Here is a 20,550-nt window from a genome sequence, read left to right on the forward strand (position 1 = left end):
ACGTTTGAATTTACGTAACCAACCTTTCGGCGCCTCACGCGGTTTTTACAAATCAATGTTGCTGACGCATGCTGAATGGAAAGTTCGATGATTTGCTAATTAATTGTAATTCAAGTTAAACAAAATTTTCATGACCGTGAGGGTAAAATAAAATAAGTGATTAACATACATTAACGTTTATTTCACGTGAAAAATTACAAAATATACAAAGTGGATTTTAAATATGAAGAACATGTAGACATATAATAGTAATGCTTGCTTTTCCCTGTTATTCTGGGGGAAGAGGTAGATCGTCTTCCCACATATCATTTCTCTTCTTAGTATCTTGTCGTTTCACAAAGCGTGATACTGGCTGCATCGACTCGTTCACACCGCTCGTGTTACTGTGAAAGAAACGAGCAATGCTATTGATATTGTTTTATGATTTTTGTTGAATGTGCAGTTATTAATACAATTTTAGAAAAGTACTATAATATATTATTAAAAAATTTATTTAGATGTTCTCTACATTAACTCTAACTGCGCAACTTTGACATCGACCATTTTACTTACGACGTAGAATAATTCAAATTCATGAATTGGAATTGATAAGTGAATGAAAACTCATTTAATATTAATAAGTTTGACCCTATGATGCCGTCACGTGCCAAGTCTGGGATAAGCGGTGCCACCGAATGTAGTGCGCAAAATATTAATGAATAATCTAGAAATTAAATTGTCGTTGATGTTAATTAATTTAAAATTTCGTAATCTCCGAAAATAAAGTATTTAAAATAGTTTTTTTTCTTAAGTAATAAAGATCTGTATAGTATCTACTATAAGGAAGTATTTACGAAATAAAATCTTTTGAGCTTGATGTACTATTAAAAATTAAGTTTTCCAAGTGGGGTATGGGGCAGATGATTCATAAAGAAAATCGATCAGTGAAACATGTATATATACATTTCACTGATCGATTTTCTCTATGAATAAGCACGTTCAGCCTTCTGTCTCCACCGGGAATTGAACCCAGGACCCCTCGTTTCTACGCTCACGTGTTATCCCCTTTAAGTACTAAGGAGGCGTTCATTTGTTACTTTTTATGTGTTCAATACTAATGAAAGGGAAGGTAAAAATCTTTTAAAATGCATTGAGACAATTATATTATTTAATTTTTATGTTTACTTGTATGTTTAATAATATTTTTTTAACATTTGGTACACTCGGATTTTTCAGCAAAAACAAAAGTAAAACGAAGAAGATTAGATATAATGGTGAATAATCTATAAAATAGTGTGAGTACAAAAACAAAATTCTGATAGCAATTAGTGTTCAGTCCGGTGTTTGGTCTACAGGAAACGAGATACAATTTATGAAATCTTTTGTGACCTGTAACCTTGAATATCTTATCACGTAGACCCGAGATTACATAATTCTTGGGCAGGTTAATAAAAAGAAATCAAACGTTCAGATTTAATTTTATTGTTTGCGTGTTTTTTGTATGATTATATTTAATTCAGTATGTTGGCGTTTCCACTTAAGTGCAATGCATTAATCCAAGTATACCTTATATTGTTTTGCGTGAAACGGTAACAAACCTCCATCCATTCTCCACGTTTATGATATTAGAAGGATATTTAATTTAATATTATTTGTCCTTCATTTACCAAACCTTTTTTGTTTTTTATTTTATTGTACCAAATAAAAGTTTTTGGCGTTAACTATAAACATGTTGCAATCAGTAATAGAATTGTCTCACGTAATAATTTCTGATGAAAATTCAACCATATTTGCAATTGTTAAGCTGTTTACATACAAGCTGATAATTAAAGCCTGAATGTAGAATATAAAATATATCAGTTAATACATAAATGTTCTACAATTTGACACCTCTTCATTCACCACTTCCTTCATTCTGAGTAAGTACTTAGTATTAAAATCAAATATTACAGTCAACACACTGAAAAAACACATCTGTAAGTGTTTTTTTATCATTTAAAATATAACACTGTTGTCAAGTATAAAGATATAATAATTAATTTACGTCACAAGAGTAATCTCAATTAAAATATTTATTTGTAATGAAAGTAGGTATTTGTCTCTCCGCGGCATACATTATATCTCGTTAAGACAAATATAAACATTTAAAGAGAAGGCGTATTCGCAAAATCTCCTTATTTACTATGGGTAAACAGAATTCCACCTTACAGGCCTCTGGCACACCCATTGCTAGATAAGACGCCGAAACATTATCTTTGGAAAGAAAAATCTAAATATGCATCTTTTATAATAGAGAAACATTTTCTACCAATACAAACTGTTAGGCAGAATAAATAAAACAGTTTTTTAGATATTTATATAATTTGCCTATTCTTGTGATCTTTCCAAATTGCGTTTGACTTTATTGTTTAAGTTCAAGTTTAGCTCAGAACTTCATTGCAAATTGTGTCGAATTCATACCTCCAAAAGTTAAAAAGTTGAATAGAGAGATAGCATTAAATAGGGAGCTATAATACCCTACGGAATCTACTATATTTTTCAGGATAACAAATTTAACGTGAAACTACAGTGGGGAGACCATATCAACTATGCCGCTGTTAAGTCCAGTTTATCTGCACATATGCAATAGAAAAAATTGCATCCTACCGATTTAGATACTGCTAGATTCATTAATATAACCCAATCTTTGCAAGGGTAAACTTATAGCAGTTATAAATTTTTTGTAAATATAAAAATTATTTTTATATTTATTGCTTACGTATTTCCAGTTTGCAGCCGACTCTCGCTCGGCCGCCGCGTTCCTGTTGCTGCGCTTTCGCCTCGGGACGCCGCTAAATTAATTATTTAAAACAATAAATAGGCAATTCATATTTTTTAACATTGCTTACTGAGAACTTCCAGTACATCGTTCTCGAGAATGATGTGTTGTTCATTGGTTGGTATATAATTAGGTATAATTCAGTTCTATAATATTTTACAAAATAATATAATACTTAGCTTGCAATAAATATATTGTAGTAAAATGTTTACAAAAATATCAATACATTAACAATAAATGTTAAATTTAAATGTAACATATCATTATCCTAATGGCATAATTAAGTACAGCGCCGTTATCACATAGAAATAGAAAAAATCCTAACTGTAGAGGTCATTTTCCCTTCAACGAATCTTGTTTTATTAAAAGAAGCAGTATTAACCGGTTAAATGTTATCAATTTATCGTGTACCATATTTGAATCCAGTTCGTGTCGAACTTATTGCATCATTTGTGATTATTTACTATGTATATTGTGTTTATTATAATTAAGAATACTTTATAGGAGTCTCTAGTTATTTGTTTAGACCATACCTCGCATTGATTCTATTGGCGATTGACTTGTACCAGATGAGAAGCTACTCGCTGATGTGATGTTAACTGTTCAGAAAAATCAGAAGTATTAAAATAAAATCAAATTAAATATTAATTACAACCACCACCATAAAAGTAAAACTAGATATTTCTTAAAAAATACAATTAAATTACATATTAGAGTCATAGTTAGCAACAGGAATAGATTTTATCACGTTATCGCTTTAGTGCTTAGTTTACCTTTAAGTTCAGACGTACAATAATTAACTGGACGTTAGATAATATGTAAACATAATGCAGACGTCAACAATATGCATTAATTAAACAGACTGACTAGTTAATAATCCTCCTAGCCAGAGAAAAACAATGAATGAATTGGATAAATCTTGGACGCATATTATGCATCCTGTTTTTTAATGTGAAAATAAAGTGAAATATGACACGATGACAATAATCAGTATTTATGAGCAATTCACGTATAAAATATATTAAATTCTTATTCTAAGTTGGTTCATATAATATTATGTATGTATATTGCTTAAGCTTCGATCTTTATAACTCCAAATTACATAATAATAAAAGATTATTCAACTTTATCAGTCACTAGGTACGTTTTAAAACATCGAGAATAAAACTTACATTTAAAGAGATCTCAATTATTATTAATAACAAAACGGTTATTAGATTCGATAGTAAGTAAACTATATAATGTTATCAATATAGATGGTACGTCACCGTATTCCGCTAAATTTTCAAAACAGGTTTTAAGACGTTGCTGACGTCATCGACGCATAAATCACGCCGTTATCGCGGTTCAAAGTTGGTGATAGCGATTTCTATAATAATGCCACTGTACTTGTTGCAAAAACAATTGAAAATACGTAAACACGCTCGCGATAAAGGACGTTGTTAGGAAACAAACAATAAACGCTAACGCCATTTATATTATGATTATTCCGAATATTGTGTTCATTTACATTTGATATTCTGGGTAAATATATTTTGTTTTAAATTGAATCAGAAATTTTCTAAGATGATTTTCGGTATTCAAAAGACTTTGCATCTTCAAGACGTTTTTTTTTCGAAGAAAATGAACTGCGGGGTAGCATAACAGATAGGTGTGTAAGAGACGACGTCATCGTATAAGGTAAATAAATACATAAAAGAAAAAGTTAGTTCTCACCTCGTTCCTGTTGTTTCGCTTTCGCCAATGCGCGCTGCAGCTCACGATTCCACACACTGGTCTCAGACAAGCCCTGATCACCGCATAGTTTTACTATGTGCTTCAGACCTGTACAAATGCTTTGTCAGTAATTTCTTCATTTAAATTCAATTGCTTACTTTTGCGGTTCCTGCATGTTTAATAATTCGGTCCGTCCCGGCTTCGGCCGTCGTACATATTATATAGCCTATAACCTTGCTTAATATATGGGCTATCTAACACTGAAATAATTTTTCAAAACGGACTAGCAGTTCCTGATATCAATGTGTTCAAACAAACAAACTCTTCAGCTTTATAATATTAAGTAAAGATGTAAAGCCATATCAAATATACGTATATACGAAATTTCTGCCAAAGCGGTTTAGTCGATTTACTTGTGATTGACCAAACATACATAATAATTTAGTTTTTATTTGTGGCAAAAAACAATATATTTCAAGTATGCAAAAGAATGGTGAGAATCAATACTCCTCTTTGTATTTACAAATGAAATTTATATACAGGATTTTTATTTTACTCCCAACAGGACGTATTTTAAAGTTTTGCATTTACATAATTCTTATCATTTCATACAACTTTTATCTGATGCAAATTAGAAATCTCTTTGTACTATCGTAGTTGGAAAACAACTGCGTTGAAGCAAAACGAAAATATTTGCCATGCGAGATAACGAGACAAACATACGGATGACATTTTACAAAACAGCTTATTTCTATGTGACCTAAATAAGTGTATTCGTCATATTTTACAGTTTTCACAGTTTATGCAATCTTTTGATGGAAGTCATTTCTTACTGCGTGTTATTAAGTTAATATCGTAAATTATAATTCAAATGTTGTTTCCACTAACCAACGTTAACGAATTTGTTTCATATGTTTATATGGTAATATGCTGTTGGTAGAATGGTATCAGATGAATACTATATCTGCATGCATGCATAGGGAAACATTATGTGACATTTAATCTCATATACCTTAAAGCCTAACGTGAGCGATGGTTAAAAAAGATTTTATCTTGCTGACAAATCAGACGTAACAACTGTAAAGTCTGTGGGGCTCTTTTCTGCTTTTTTAATATATACTATTCATTATATTACTATTATTATAAAGGTGATATATTTCAAGATGGATCTTTGGATGAATGGATGTTTGATACTTTTCAACCAACTTCGATAAAGTGGGAGGTTCTCAATTCGACTGTATTTTTTTTTTGGGTTTGTTACAATTATTTTTTTATTTCAGAGCTGAATTTTTATAGAAGCTTCCGTGGTCCCATTTAAATTTGGTCTAATTCCGACAATTTATGGTGGTTTAGTTTTTTATTTAAAAATGTTTCTAAAAAGCGCAAGAAAAAAAATCAAACACAAGTAAACATTGGCTCACATTGAATATCATCTGGAAACCTGGCGTTGAGTTTCTTGTAGAGTCCAAGAGCTTCCTGGTAGCGACCGCTGGCGCGTAAACAGCCTCCGATTAGTAGACCCCATTGCGGCTGTAAATGTTGCAATGTACCCTTGATATAATTCATTATATTAAAGAAAAAGGCTAGATACTCTTTTCTGAGTGGACTACAGCTATCAATTAATAGGTAAATTCAATTCGCGTTATGAAAATAGTGACATCATCTTTTTTCGCCTACTTGGCCACGCCCCTCCGTCAATTAGAATATTAATATTTAGGAAGTCAAGCTCACAGAGTACTTTTATTATACATGGGCTAGGGATACAACTCATGGCTCATGGAAGAAAGTTGTTTAAAAAAGGAAGTATTCATTAAAGGCGGCAAAAGTGCCCCTCAATTCTACATTGACATTAAAAAGATGAGACTGCCAAAAGTAATCGCATTACAATGCTTCGCTTCTCGCCTTACCACTATGAACTAATCTAATTGTATAGTATAGGTTTGGACAGAAATAAAAAAATTATATTTGTGTCAATAACTACATGTTCAAAACAAATGACGTTATTTTGTATGACGCAATAGAAATAATAAACGCTAATTTTAGGAAATGGTGCTGCCACCGTGTGATACGTGATGAAATATCACGTGGAATTGGGATGACATGGAACTCAGAGAACAAAATTCATTCATATGAAATGAAACTAGAGAATCTAGCGATACTGATGAGTGCTTAAAATGAATTTGAGACAATTTGTTTTCATTAAACTGTTTTGTTTAAGATTGTATATATATCCTAACCAGATGACCTCCCTGTTTTTAACGCGAATAAACTACAAATTATAAAATTAAAAGTATTAAGCATTTGCATCAATAAAATGTATGAAATAAATCTAACTTATAATCCTACTCTAGACAAAATTCTTACACGTATCTTGAATTTAATTGAGTGTATAGTGCATACATACAGTTTTTAACAATTTTATGCGGAATTTTTTTTGAATTCTTTGGATAATAGATAACTTAAATTTGCTTATTAGAAATAAATAGGACTCACATTATTGGGCTGCAAGCGTGCAGCCCGCCGGTAGTACTGCAACGCCTCCTCCGGTGTGGACTCGCCAGCCAACCATTGCAATGCGGTCAATTCGCACGGCCACACTGCTTCTACCTTTAATTTTATTAAATGTTTTTTACACCACACATCAAACAGTTTGACTGTTAGAAAGTATTTGAATGTTTTGTTATAGTTTCCCCAAATGGACGTCACATTATATTTTGGTAAGAAAAATGGAAAGGAAGCTAAAAGGAGCTGAAACCACCCCAGCTTCATGAATGTCGCCAGCTTAAAATGTTTTGTAGTTAGTATAATAACTATTTATTTAGTAATAACTAGTTATTTAGTAAAATAACTGACACATTATTGAAATATAGTATTGATGTAAGAAAATAACAGGAGAAAACGAATTAAGAGATTTTTTCATTCGAATAAGTATCATTGGTCTGGTGACTCTAGAAATATATAAGCATTTGCTCTCATAACTCGTGTTCTTGTTGTCTGTGTTTTGAAAAAGTTATTTGCTTACAATTTCGATAATGTAATAGTGTTTATCATTATGCTATTCAAGGAAAATTCTCCTACTTACGTCTTGATAATGATGTTTAGCGGTGTGCGTATCACCGAGCTCGCTGTGCAAGTTCGCGAGCGCACACGACACACCCGCGTCCCAGTTGCCTATCATACTGTACCTGGAAAAAGTATTAATATTTTAAGTTCACTATTTATTTTTTTTAACGTAAGGTAATAATCAGATTTAATCTAATTCCAAACGCAAAATCAAATCAAATCGAGCTGCAACGTTACCGTGCTGCCACGCATCCCATTCCTTATTGCGGTGCTTATATTATCACTCTCAAGAATCACATAGATGGAGTCATCACAATTCATTGTCTTTGAGCACCCGGGCGACGCCGCGGTCAACAGTAAGTTCATTCTTATTGGTCATCATACCAGTGGTCGGCGGCGCTAGCGGCAGCAGCGTCCCGGGCCGCCAGCCGCGAGAGGCGCGCCAGGCCGGCGGCGGCCAATGCGCGAAGCGTGGCGCCCGCGCCACCCGCGCCGCGCACGCGCCTCCAGCGCGCCTCCGCGCCGCCCTCCTCACCCGACACCTCCAGCGCCAGCGCTGCGCCAGATGCAAAGATATGCATGGGATAGATAAAGCAGTCGTGTATGATAATATCACAGTATAATATATATACCGTCGCTCAACGAAGACGTTAAAACTGGCCAATCGTGTGGGAATCATCACGAAACGCGAGAAGAACGAGCCCGCTAGTCACACCGTGTTGTTAGCAGCTCGGGACACTATCTTTAGACTGCCGCGCATCCAGAAGATTTTAAAATTGGATTCAACGATTTAAAGTTATTTTTTATTAACAAAATTTACATTGTTAAAAATTGCAATCTATTTGTGATGTGAGAGAATACTGTGTGTACCCGTCATCTCCGATCTGCATTTTCATGATTACTATATTATTGACTATTATTGAGTAATGACAATCGCCACATTATCTAAACGAACACTAAATAATAGCTTGCTTAAATACCTTTTTATACGACAGTGTCTTAACGTTCTTCACAGGCCATCACGAATTTTTTTTTCATAATGTCACACTGTCATAATCATGTTTCACATATAGCAATTATCAATAACAGCCTGAATACATTGCGGTAAAACATACCCATATCGTGCATAGCAACAAGGTCAGCGGGATCAAGATGCGTGGCCGCCGACAATTGGTTGAGGATATTAGCGATGCCGTCGCTGATTGCGTTCCCGGCTGAGGCAAGTTCAGAAAGCGCAGAGGTGACTCGCGCTGGACATGAGTAGGGATCATCTCGGCATGCAGCTTCACTTAATGATTTTGCTTCAGACCATTTTCCCAGCTGTGGAATTGTAATATAAAAATTATTTTTGCTTGTATTAAGAACAGCTAATATTGCTTAATTTCTCTCCTTACATATGATTGTTGGGATGAAATAGCAATGTAGCGATAATAGTGCCAATTCTCGTATTGTATACGTTAAATTTCAAACTGTATTGTTCAGTGCATTAAAGCCTGATAAATACATAAGCAGAACATTGGGATGTAATTCAACTGTCGCATACAGGACTATTATGTTTTTTGAGACAATTAATTAGGATAACTTACAATCATCCTACTATTATTATAAAGGCGAAATTTTTTAAGTATGTATGAATGGATGTTTTACCGTTGATGAAGCGATTGCAATGAAATTTAGTACGTAGATAGCTGAACGATTGGAATAACACATAGGTAACTTTTTATCCCGATATTCTTACAAGATGCAGAATTACGCAGGCGAAACCGCGGGCCGCAGCTAGTATCACATATTTTGATTTTGAATGATTTCAAAAAATTATGATTTCAGGTGTTACATCTAAGAGAGAAATACCGCGTAAGCGACAAATGCTGCATCAGCGTTTGCTTCTGCACGCAGAACGCGGTCGTTAGGGTGTGCCCTCGCCACCGCTTTCAGCCGCTGCAGCGCTTTCAGCCCTGTGGCCATACCGCCCCCGCCAGCTGCGGTAGCACTACGTAGTGACGCTAGAGCGCTGCCTAGTTCTAATCGCGCGCCAGCCCCGCCTCCGGAGTACCCTCGAAGTGCTTCCACGCACCAGGACGCACCACTTTAAAAAGAAAGACAAACAAGTAAACAAATGCACTTTCCCAATTATAATATTAGAATAACTTACTAGACTAATTTTCAAAGTAAAATATTATTCTAAAAATAGTAAATGAATGCATAGGTAACACATCTAATAAAAGTTAAAACATACGTTTTGTTTAATTTAGTAGAGGGATAAAAGACGAGTTGATTATTTGTAATATTATAAAATTTCTTTAAAATTTTCGCGTGTAAATATTAGCGTTTGATGAAACCTTCTCAACAAATTCAATTTAGTCATCCAGTTCACTATGTTCCACTGTCTAGTCTATTCCTACCCCAAGTCATCATCCCGCTGGTGGCGAGCGGCCGGCCTGGCCAGCGCGGCGGCGGCCAGCGCAAGGCAGCGGTCCGCGTGCGCGGCCGCCGCGCGCGACCACCGCGACAGCCGGTCGCCGCGCACCACGTCGCGCACTACGCACTCGTATGCGTCGCTCTCCTTCAATGTGTAATTATACAATTCAGCGATAATGTTGCATGTACATACTACGAAGGTGTTCAGTTTTTTGTTATATTCTTAGGTTCATACAGATATCGACATGTTAGAAAGCAGCCAATCAGCAATCATTCTCAAAAGTCTACATTTTTGTTATGCATACGCATTCTTCGTATGGCATAAAGATAATAGTGGTGAAACAACCATGGATTTAATTTTCACTTCATTTAAATACCTATAATATCATACGTGGGGTTAAATTGAAAATATCTATGGCGTCATGATAAATATAAGGTACTATAGGGATAAAAACTTTTATTTGTATTTTCCTTACATCATCTATTGCTATATCATGGTGATAATTCGGGAGTTCAACGTCCAGCATGGAATGAAAAGCCGCTTTTCCACCTTCTGCGTCATCTAATGCGACAGAACAGAGAACCAAATGCAGACCTGAAATATAATAAAAAAAAGGAAATTATGAATGGAACTGTGTTGTGGAGCTAGAGAAAGCCTTGTTTGGAAACCGGTTAACCCTCACAAGAAATCTGTGTTTTCGTACAGGAAAGAAGCCGATAAATAAACATTATTATATTACCTGTCTGAAAATCGCCCTGCTCGTGCATAATATGTTGGAAATTAGTGACAGCGTCACGGAACTTTCCCATTCGTACCAGAAGTAGTCCTATGTTGTGCATCACTTTCATTCTGGTATAGTCATAATATTTAAATATAAATGTAGATTATAAACAAAAGTAGGAAATAATTTAAAACAATAAAAAGTAAAAAAGAAGCTTCTTGAAGCAAAGAACAAATATAATACCTTAAATCTTTTTCTGCGGTAGGCGTTTGATCCAATGCCATTCTGTATAACTTGAGTGCTTTTGGATGCTCTCCCATTTTGAAATATATATTACCCATATTCACCTATAAGCGTTAAAATATAGATTACCTGGGGGTATGAATGTATATATTTGCAAATAATTAATGCCGCTTATACCTTCAGTCTATTTGCGTGGGGGAATAATTTATTCCTTGTGAGCAATTGATAGGTATTTAATGCTTCTGTATACATTTCATTGAGTGCGTATTGGTCCGCTAAATTGCAAAGAACCTAAAATGGAATAAAATTATTGATAATTTTATGTTTATTTTTTATGAAAATATCTTGCAATTAATTTTACTTACACAGAAAGTAAGATCTAAATTATGAGAGTCCCCTAAATTGGCTTGTTCTTGCATCCTTATTAATTGTCGTTCTAGAGTGGATGCTTCCTGGGCCTTAGCTAAAGCCTGAAATTAATGAAGATCTTAGAAGATATGGATACTGAAATTTATAGAACTAGTTTTGATTCGAATACAACCTAGTTACCTGTGTAAGATCTTGTTCCCTTTTACTACTATTAGAGTCGTCGTCGGATATTCGAGCACTAAGCATGCAAGATTCCTCTACTAGGACCATAATTTTTGCTTCCATTTGTTTTATCTTGTCCTCTATTCTGTAATTTTGATTGTATAAATTATAGAAGTACACTAATAATTTATATGATTAACTTTCCTTATCCCGCGGATTCTTTGCGACAAATAGCTTTCACATACTCATTCCAATACTTTAACTCTTTAGGGGATGTTTTTTTAACAAAATTTTGAACATTTCTTTTTTCAAATTTTATTCAAAGCGTTACAGACAGACAAACAGGCATTCAATATATCAGGTTTGACTGTACTGAAACATGTTGAGGGCAAAATTTGAATAATTTGCCTTGGGCAAGGAAGTGTTTACACACTAAATTGTAAATTGTATGGCCAATTGTATATTGATGACAATCTAAAGATTAGACAGACATTCTACGTTGTTCACTTGCTCCGCTATTCGACCTAGTTCACGCTGAAAAATATTTCACGTCTATTTAGTAGGTGTAACAATAACACTCACGTGTCTTCTCTCTTTTCTTCCTTGGCGCTGCTGTCTCTAGTGGTGGAAGTGTAGCCGGCAGCTCTGTGCGCGGTGACGGGGCGGGTCGCGGCTGTACCCGCGCGCGAGCCGCGAACGTTCACCGTGCCCATACGGAACATCTAGTATTGTGTTAAAATATATAACAGGGAAGAGGTATAGATATAGTGTTACCATTACTTTGTGTGTATGTGTACTATTATACCTACCAAAATTTGCAAATGCGAAAGTAACCGTCAGTCTGTCCCATCTTCACGCCTTCGACCTCAAATTTAGTACAAAGATACCTTGTAATTCGAGAAAAGATAGTATTACTAGCATAGTTATTTATTTTATTAGGATAGTTATAATCCCGGAAATGCCACGTGATGGGGTACTTTGTGGGGAAAAACCTAGATGTGTATTTTTTTTTTCCTTTAACTACGCGGGAGATGTCGGGGGCGGAAAGCTAGAATAGATTATATTTTATTCTTCCTGAACCGGCGGTAAATAATGAATATTAAATATGTAAGGTGACGATTCAAAACCGATCCTAAAGTAAGTTCAGGTAACAAATAGTTCATTTAATCTCCCAACAATTACGTACCGTAAATAAATAATGACGTCTTGAGCGATATACACTTACTTGGCATTTTTCTAGCTTCTATAGCGAATGACGATTCTATTACCACTTTACAATATAACATTTTTACTTCAATTATTTATTTCCTTACCCCAGTTCCCATCCTACTAGGGGCTTGTCTGCCTATTCCAGCCGTCCGCAACGTTTGTTGTAAAGCAGTATCCTCTTGTATGCCTCTCGTATCCAGAGCTGGCGATACATCATTAAACCCCGTGTACAATTCATCATCATCGTCATCTATAATCAGCGCTGTTCGTGGTTTATCCATCCCCCTGGACACGTTATGTCTCAGTCCAATCATTACTTTCTTTTAGCTTAAACGACGCTCTTCAAACGAAATCGAACGTGAGTTTGTTGTGACGCGGTAACCATGGAAACGAAATGTTCATGATTGTCAAATTGGCATCGTTCATATAAAATACCTTATAGAAACTTCCTATATCTATGGTCAACATGATATTTTTTATTATAAAAGAATATTTTATTAATTAACTACGACAGTAACGTTTACGTAATACAAGATATAGAATGTATCAATACTGTATGAATATATATATTTCCATGTCTATTATGTATATTTATTTTGTTCGAACAAATATTTCATATTGTTAAAAAAATCGAACTTGTAACATAGCAGCATATAATTAAACATATGGATCCTTTTACCTCTTTAACCTCAACTGGTTTTAAAAGTAAACAAAAAAAATATTAAGGAGAGTAAAATAATAAAAACAACAATATTATTTTATCTTTCTCTTTTATTACGTAAATCACTAATATTCAATACAATCAACGTCCTTCGCATTGTCGTCACACCAGAAAAACATAATATAATAAGTAAAGTAAACAACTGACTGAATTCGACATCACAATAGTAAAAACACAAGTAAAACTTATAAAACAGTGCTATTGGAAGACACTGATAACCGTGGACTTTTCGACTCTAAAGAATTAACTCTTAAAATTATACCTTTGTATCAAAGAAATAGAATTCTTACGAGTAAAATACATCATCTCTTACTTATCCCACTCCTTCCAGGTCCAGCTGTTCGAATAACATTCAAAATAGTGGATATAAAAATATTAGGTATATTAAATTTTACAATCCCATACCGTAACGTAGGGAGGGGAATCTATATACAACTTCATGAATTAAATCATTTGCAAACGTGAATACAAATTTAATAATGATTTTCGTGACCCTAAAAGACTAGTAAATGAAAGTAATTAACATTTTTGTACAATTTCGACTTATCATTAGAATAACACGACGATAATATAACTAATAGAAAACTCTGAAGCGATCGTTAACAGAGATATGACTTAGATGTTAGTTAACATACGATACAATATGTTCAATAAACATTACAATCAAAGCTACAAAATTAAACCACATTAGTTTGACTTCCAACTTAATTATTATGCTGCCTATTTCATCTAACTATGATTATAATTAAATATTCATAATCGTACATTGTTTATAGATTCGTATTGTTTTAAAATTAAATGATACGTGTATTTTTAAAATACACAATGATAACGCGGTTATATAAACTACTTCGCATTTACGATAAAACAAATTAGAGAATTATATTTTTATTATTTTGAAAAAATGTAGTTTAATTTTGCATTAACTACACTTTCACTATAACACTGTACTCTTATGTTTGATGTAATAACAAATCTTTTTGGTAGTATGAGTAAATAAATCAGACAATAACAACATTACATAGCCTCTTGTTTATATACTACATTTCTATTAGTGCATGCCCTTAGATTTTCAAGTCTTATTTTGTTATAAAGTAGAAAACTGTTTAAACTTGTTTCGTCAAAAATTATTTAAAAAAAAAAATGATTTTATTTACATAAAAATGATCATAAAACCTAACTAAGGGATTTTAGATACTTGACTTACTACATGGCGTTAATATGTGCAAATCGATATACTATTGTCACATCACTCGTCATAATATATCTTTATATTCAAATATCTTCGTTCTTCTTCGTAAGACTGCGAAACATTTGTTTTTTATACGGAAAGTATTTGTGCCATTGTGTTCTGATATTTTCCCTTCTTTCAATATAAGACAATTATTTTTTACTAAAACCCAGTTAAATTATGTCTTAAGATCTATGAGATATAAATCAATTTGCATTACAATATAGAAATCGGTTATTAGAAGGAAAAGTAATTTGAAAGGCCAGTTTCGCAATCTATTGGACTTCGGCATAAATGCTTTATCTCACGGAAGCTTAACAGTATATTGTATGGGTTAGGGTCACAGATCACATATCGAAAGCACCAATGTATACCACAACTCAAGCACACTGTTACACTACGATATACACAACACGATATTGACTTTGATTTAGGAGCAGGTCCTTACTACTAGGAGGTGGCGCGAATACGATCGCGGCGCTCGTGAAATGTATATAACCATTCGTCTATTTGAGATCATTTAAAAGTCTTATCACTTTGTACTGTCTACACCCATTCTAGGTAATAAATTTTGAGCGTGATTTGAGCGTCACCCTGTCTAAAATATTAACAATAAATCGGGCCGCGATCGTGTTTGCGCCACAGAAAAGACGCGAGCGGCGTGGGGCCGCGTTCTTATACGTACGGGGCGCGGGCGCGGGCGCGGGCGCGGGCGCGGGCGCGGGCGCGGGCGCGGGCGCGGGCGAGGGCGCGGGCGCGGGCGCGGGCGCGGGCGCGGGCGCGGGCGCGGGCGCGGGCGCGGGCGCGGGCGCGGGCGCGGGCGCGGGCGAGGGCGCGGGCGCGCTAGATCTGCGTGGAGAAGCGGGGCCGCGGCAGCTCGAACACGTCGCCGTGCACCGAGCGCGCCAGCGCCTTGATGCTCGCCGCTATGTCTTGGGTCTCCTCCTGTTCCATGTTAACAACATTTATGATTTGTAATTAATTTTTTTCACCGTAACCTCGAACTAATAGCTCAACAAAAATCAAGAGACAATCAAGAGATATCTTTTTTTATGAGACAACATTCATATTTTTATAAAATGTCTAATAATTTTTTATATAAAAACCTATGGATGTAAAACGGGACGAACACACGGTTCCGTCGGAACATCTTAACCGACTTTAATGGCAAATATAGTACACATAGAAATTAGATGATTAACAGAAAAAATCTCATCGTGAAGAAAACATATTTACGGGGAATAAAATATCTAAAAGGGAACATGAAATGAACATGTAAGAAGCAAAAAACAACACTAGTTCCGTAGATAATTAAGAAAGGAACTCACGAAGTCGTCCACATCGGCGTGCGACGCGTGGTGCGGGTACACGGGCACGCTGACGGGCAGCGAGCGCGCGATGTCGGCCGGCGCGCCGCGCCCGCGCGCTATGTGGATGCCCTCGTCGTTGCTGCCCTCCGCTGCACAACACACAGTTACTTACGTGTTAATAATGTGATTATCTATTTGTGTGTATTGTGTATAGGACATAGTAAAAATTCTAGCTTCTAATTTTTTATGCTACCGAAAATGTAGCTGCTTTTTTTTAACACGCTTTTATTAGCTTCACTTGTATGTTTGTATGTATGTATGTATGTAACTCACACCCGTTTTTCTCTCACTTCCCGCGAACCGATTTCATTCAAACTTTGTACACTTATTAAGAACTGGTGCCAATAGAGTAATATAGTAAGTTTATCCCATTATCCTGATCAGGAGCGCCAGGATTTAACAATTTCCTTACGTATCCTCTACGTAAGGGCTAACAGCTTATGACTGTTATAACATTCTGTTACTGTTAGTTCGTTCGTTAGCCGAACGGGCTAAGGCGCCAGTCTTAGTTGACGTACAACGACAGGCTCCGTGGACGTAGGTTCAAATCTCGTCTGGGACGGAAAAAAAAAATTTAATTTTTTCTATTTTATGTTTCTTACATAAACCGGATGGTATTTTTTCTAGTAAAATTCCGGGCAGTAAATGTGTAGGTTGGCCGTTTCCTCAGGTACCCTTTCCGCAGTAAAACCGTAATTCCCATGTAACTCTGATTTGGTGTCCTGGGATTTGTGATAACTATGAGAGTGAAAGAATCTACTATCCAAATATCTAATCCAACGAAAACACCTTATTTCTCACTTTAAACATGCAGATTTCATTCAAATTTCGTACACTCATCAAGAACCATCATTCATCCCATCATCCCATTGCTCAATACACGAAAAATATGGCACAAAGCGCCCCACGCTTTTTTCACAACAATACTAGTATTTTTCATTCATTATTATTTTCAGTTTATATTAAAAATTATTCACAACAATATTAGTATTTTTCGTTCATTATTGTTTTCAGCTTATATTAAAAATTATTTTATAGTTTTTAGTTTGACGTGCTTGAAAAGCGTGTTTTTTAGTTTTTTTAAACTATTTTTATTATTTTCTACTATTACGGCTATCAAATTAAAAAAGATATAGTTACATATTAGAAAATTTAAAAAAAATGAAAATTCTTTAATGGTTTATTTAATTGACGCAATCATAATTTCACAATTTGAAAATGAATAAATTTTCGGAGCAGGAATTAAGAAATTTTGTAAAGTAATAGATGTCCATTTTTTGTCTATTTTGGGGCACCATTTTTTATATAATGTTTTAAATGATACAAATATCCATCCAAATATACTTTTCAAAAAAAAAAAATAAACTAAGCTTGAGCATTGTTGAATTTTTTTTATTTCTGCTGTACATATTTCATGATTTATGTACAGCAGATATTTTTTATACTTTGTTGATTTTTCATATTTTCAATGGAATCACTTCAATTCAGACCTCTTATATAAAAATACCGCCATAAAAAATATACTTACGATCGGAATCATAGTCGTCAAAATCAGAGGCCATGTTTCGAGAATCCATGCCCTCTAAGTCGAAGATATCTTCTGCATCCAAGGAATCCTCCTCATGAGGAATCTGTGCATTTGTCTGTTCACATAATAACACAACTTATAAACAGCTGTAAAATTTAAGCACACAATTTTATTTAGCTTCTTCCATATCTTATGTATCTAAATAATAAACTATAGACATTGTCTCCACAACTTAAGCAAATCTTAATAAAACAACAATTTTATTTTACTGAATATTATACATAGGTTTCATGACATAGTATAGTACAATACAAAGTCTCTTTCTCTGTCCCTATGTATGCTTAAATCTTTAAAACTACGCAACAGATTTCGATGGGGTTTTTTTTTTAATAGATAGAAATTCAAGAGGTATTATAGCATCTATTAATCGATTAAACGCGTGCGAAGCCGCGTTAAATTAGGAAAAAAAACAAAAGCTAGTATTTTTTAAATAAAACCAGGAAGTTGTTGAAAGTAAAGAAAACAATATATAAAAGGTTTTTTGATCAACAATCTGTTACATTTATCAAGAGTATTGTACCTTTTCAACATTGTGTGTAAACTTCTTAGCATCTTTAAGGGAGGACAGTCTTCGTCTCTGCAGAGGTGGGGCGAGGGGAGATGGTGGGCCATTGTCCACACTATTATTGTTCATCCAACCTTCATTATCTGCATTGTTTCTTGTTTTGCTTATAATACTGGAATTTTATCAAAGAATCTTAGCTTAAAAATTACTATGGAAACATTTTGAAATAATTTGTTCTTTCTTTTTTTAAATGACTACAAGAGATAAAATGAAACATGTTCATATTTATGCAATATAATCTCAGCTGGTTCTGTAGGTACTCAGGGCACACACATGTACACTTTGTACAAAAATAAATGGTTATTACATAACAATGTTGCTTTAATAATAATTTCACAAAAAAAAAACAGATTGATTGCCTCCACATTAGCATTGTTTTTAAACCTAAAAAGAAATGTTTACTTTGTAGTATTATATTTTTAACACACTTTAATTAAAAGATAATATTCACATACAAATAATTGAAAATAATGAAGATACCAATACACTAATACTATTTAGTTGATTGCTTAACCCAGTTGTAAACATTAGCATCGGTGCCAAATATTCAAGCACTAGACAAGCAAATAAATTCTATGCCATGTCAAATGAAATTAGCACTCATTTGTTTAAAGCTGATGAATAAACTTTTTTACTGCATCAGCTAAATCAGAAATGTCATAGATTATTTGTTAAAAATAGATAGATTTCAAATGCGTGTTCTCATGTTAATAATACAAACAAACTATTATTATTCCTTATCAAATGTCTCACCTAGATAAAATTTTATGATCTCTTTGAGCTCTCTCTCTATAAGCTTCATACTCTGCATATTTCTGTTCCTTATACTGTCTCACAGCTTCTTCTATTGCTTCTAGTTGTGACTGCAGGTTCTGATTTAACTGTTTCCTTAAACCAATTACTGCCATCGACGATAAATTATTCTTTGTACTTATAACATGATTATTAGTATCTATATTTTCTTTCATGTCAGCATCATTTGATAAATCGGGTACAAGCAGGTTAAAGACTGGAGAGTAGTTTGTTGCTTTTTTAAGGTTAATAATGTTTTCTTGTGTAGTCTGTAAACATGTTTTGACATATAAAAATGAAGAACTAGAAAATCCATACACCATAATTAATATGAAAGTATCAAAAACTTAAGTGAAGTAATACCAAAAAACAATTTACTATTTATTATAAACAAAATTAGGATAGAATTTCATTTCTTTTGCTTCAAAGAGGTTTTATTTGTAAATATGAATATGTATTTTTTTAAAATATTTACCTGTATAGATTTATTCACAAGTGCCAAATCTTTTTCTTGCAATTTTGCAAAAGTTGTTTGCCCGCAAGCCAAACATGACTCTAGAGTCCATCGTCCCACAACACGATCTCCGACAAGTGCTGATTGCACAACAGTATTCCTCAGTGAACTTAATGGGCAGGATATCAATTTCTAAAAAAATGTTATTTAATTTTAATTATTCATAATCTAAATGACCATAACATATTCAAAACTAAATAAAGAAAAGAGGAAATTAATTTGCTTCTTTGATTTATATACAGTTTTGATTGATTTTATATTGTTTTGATTTTATTACTTTATCTGATATTGCTTAACTTTAACACATTTAAATATTTTGAGAGTGTCTGCTGATTAGCCTGTTTTGTTTAACTAGATTTTCAGTCATGATAGATTCTATATCCACTTACATCCCTATAGAGTAGATTAATAAATGTCTTTGTCCATTTTGTTTTTAAATGTTTAAGTATTAAATTATTTTTTTAATATATACCAAGTAACTGTAACAAGTGTGATATTAATCGAAAACAAAAACATTACATAGATGTTTACATGACACAATGTACATATAAACATTATATAACATTTGTAATTCATAGAAAACAAAACTATAAGCTAGTTACCAAAATAACCTTTGTTGCAATGAATTCAAGTGGATGTTTTGTTATATTGTATCATCATCCACTCGGTATTCGTATTATTCATCATTATACCTTTAATACTTAATTTCCTATTAAAATATATAATATTTTAAAGCTTTAAGTCAAATGTCCCTAAAAAGTCAAGGTTGAATAATGTTTACCGATTATACCTCACTGAAAAAAATGTCTCTTTGTTCCGTCGGTGATAACTCCAGTCTTTCGATATCAATGATTTCTTCCATTTTATCACATTGTAATATAACATTTAAACATTTGCAAGCACAGAGAGCCATTGTAGTTTGTAAATAATCTTTGATTTAGTTAAATTTATATAAAAAGACACACAAATGGAGTAAATGTACTATGTACAAAGTAGTTCAATAGAGGCTAAACGCGTTTGTATTTATGTTTCAATCTATACACACATGTTCAATATTATTCACACATGCA

At 33.9% G+C, this 20,550-nt stretch overlaps 2 protein-coding genes and 1 long non-coding RNA gene across 3 annotated transcripts; 1 reads left to right on the forward strand and 2 right to left on the reverse strand.

Moving 5' to 3' along the window:
* Positions 1-160: 160 nt before the first annotated feature.
* Positions 161-13,013, reverse strand: LOC119833282 (intraflagellar transport protein 88 homolog). The gene is made up of 19 exons (XM_038357264.1): positions 12,804-13,013; positions 12,073-12,212; positions 11,509-11,635; positions 11,325-11,429; positions 11,137-11,250; positions 10,960-11,063; positions 10,735-10,844; positions 10,471-10,589; positions 9,979-10,139; positions 9,428-9,662; positions 8,692-8,896; positions 7,961-8,132; positions 7,596-7,698; positions 7,007-7,120; positions 5,935-6,043; positions 4,514-4,621; positions 3,331-3,396; positions 2,738-2,810; positions 161-383 (listed from the first exon to the last, which is right to left on the reverse strand). The coding sequence occupies exons 1-19, from the start codon at positions 13,011-13,013 to the stop codon at positions 269-271; spliced, it is 2,490 nt and encodes an 829-aa protein (XP_038213192.1). The 3' UTR covers positions 161-268.
* Positions 4,305-19,864, forward strand: LOC119833284. The gene is made up of 4 exons (XR_005287947.1): positions 4,305-4,477; positions 7,200-7,314; positions 16,492-16,494; positions 19,853-19,864. It is a non-coding gene; the product is annotated as an uncharacterized LOC119833284 (long non-coding RNA).
* Positions 15,406-20,541, reverse strand: LOC119833283. The gene is made up of 7 exons (XM_038357265.1): positions 20,271-20,541; positions 19,442-19,612; positions 18,928-19,235; positions 18,130-18,286; positions 17,550-17,664; positions 15,980-16,110; positions 15,406-15,596 (listed from the first exon to the last, which is right to left on the reverse strand). The coding sequence occupies exons 1-7, from the start codon at positions 20,391-20,393 to the stop codon at positions 15,495-15,497; spliced, it is 1,107 nt and encodes a 368-aa protein (XP_038213193.1). The 5' UTR covers positions 20,394-20,541; the 3' UTR covers positions 15,406-15,494.
* Between the last annotated feature and the right edge of the window lie 9 nt (positions 20,542-20,550).

Source organism: Zerene cesonia, chromosome 17 (assembly GCF_012273895.1).
Source record: "Zerene cesonia ecotype Mississippi chromosome 17, Zerene_cesonia_1.1, whole genome shotgun sequence".
NCBI lineage: Eukaryota > Metazoa > Arthropoda > Insecta > Lepidoptera > Pieridae > Zerene > Zerene cesonia.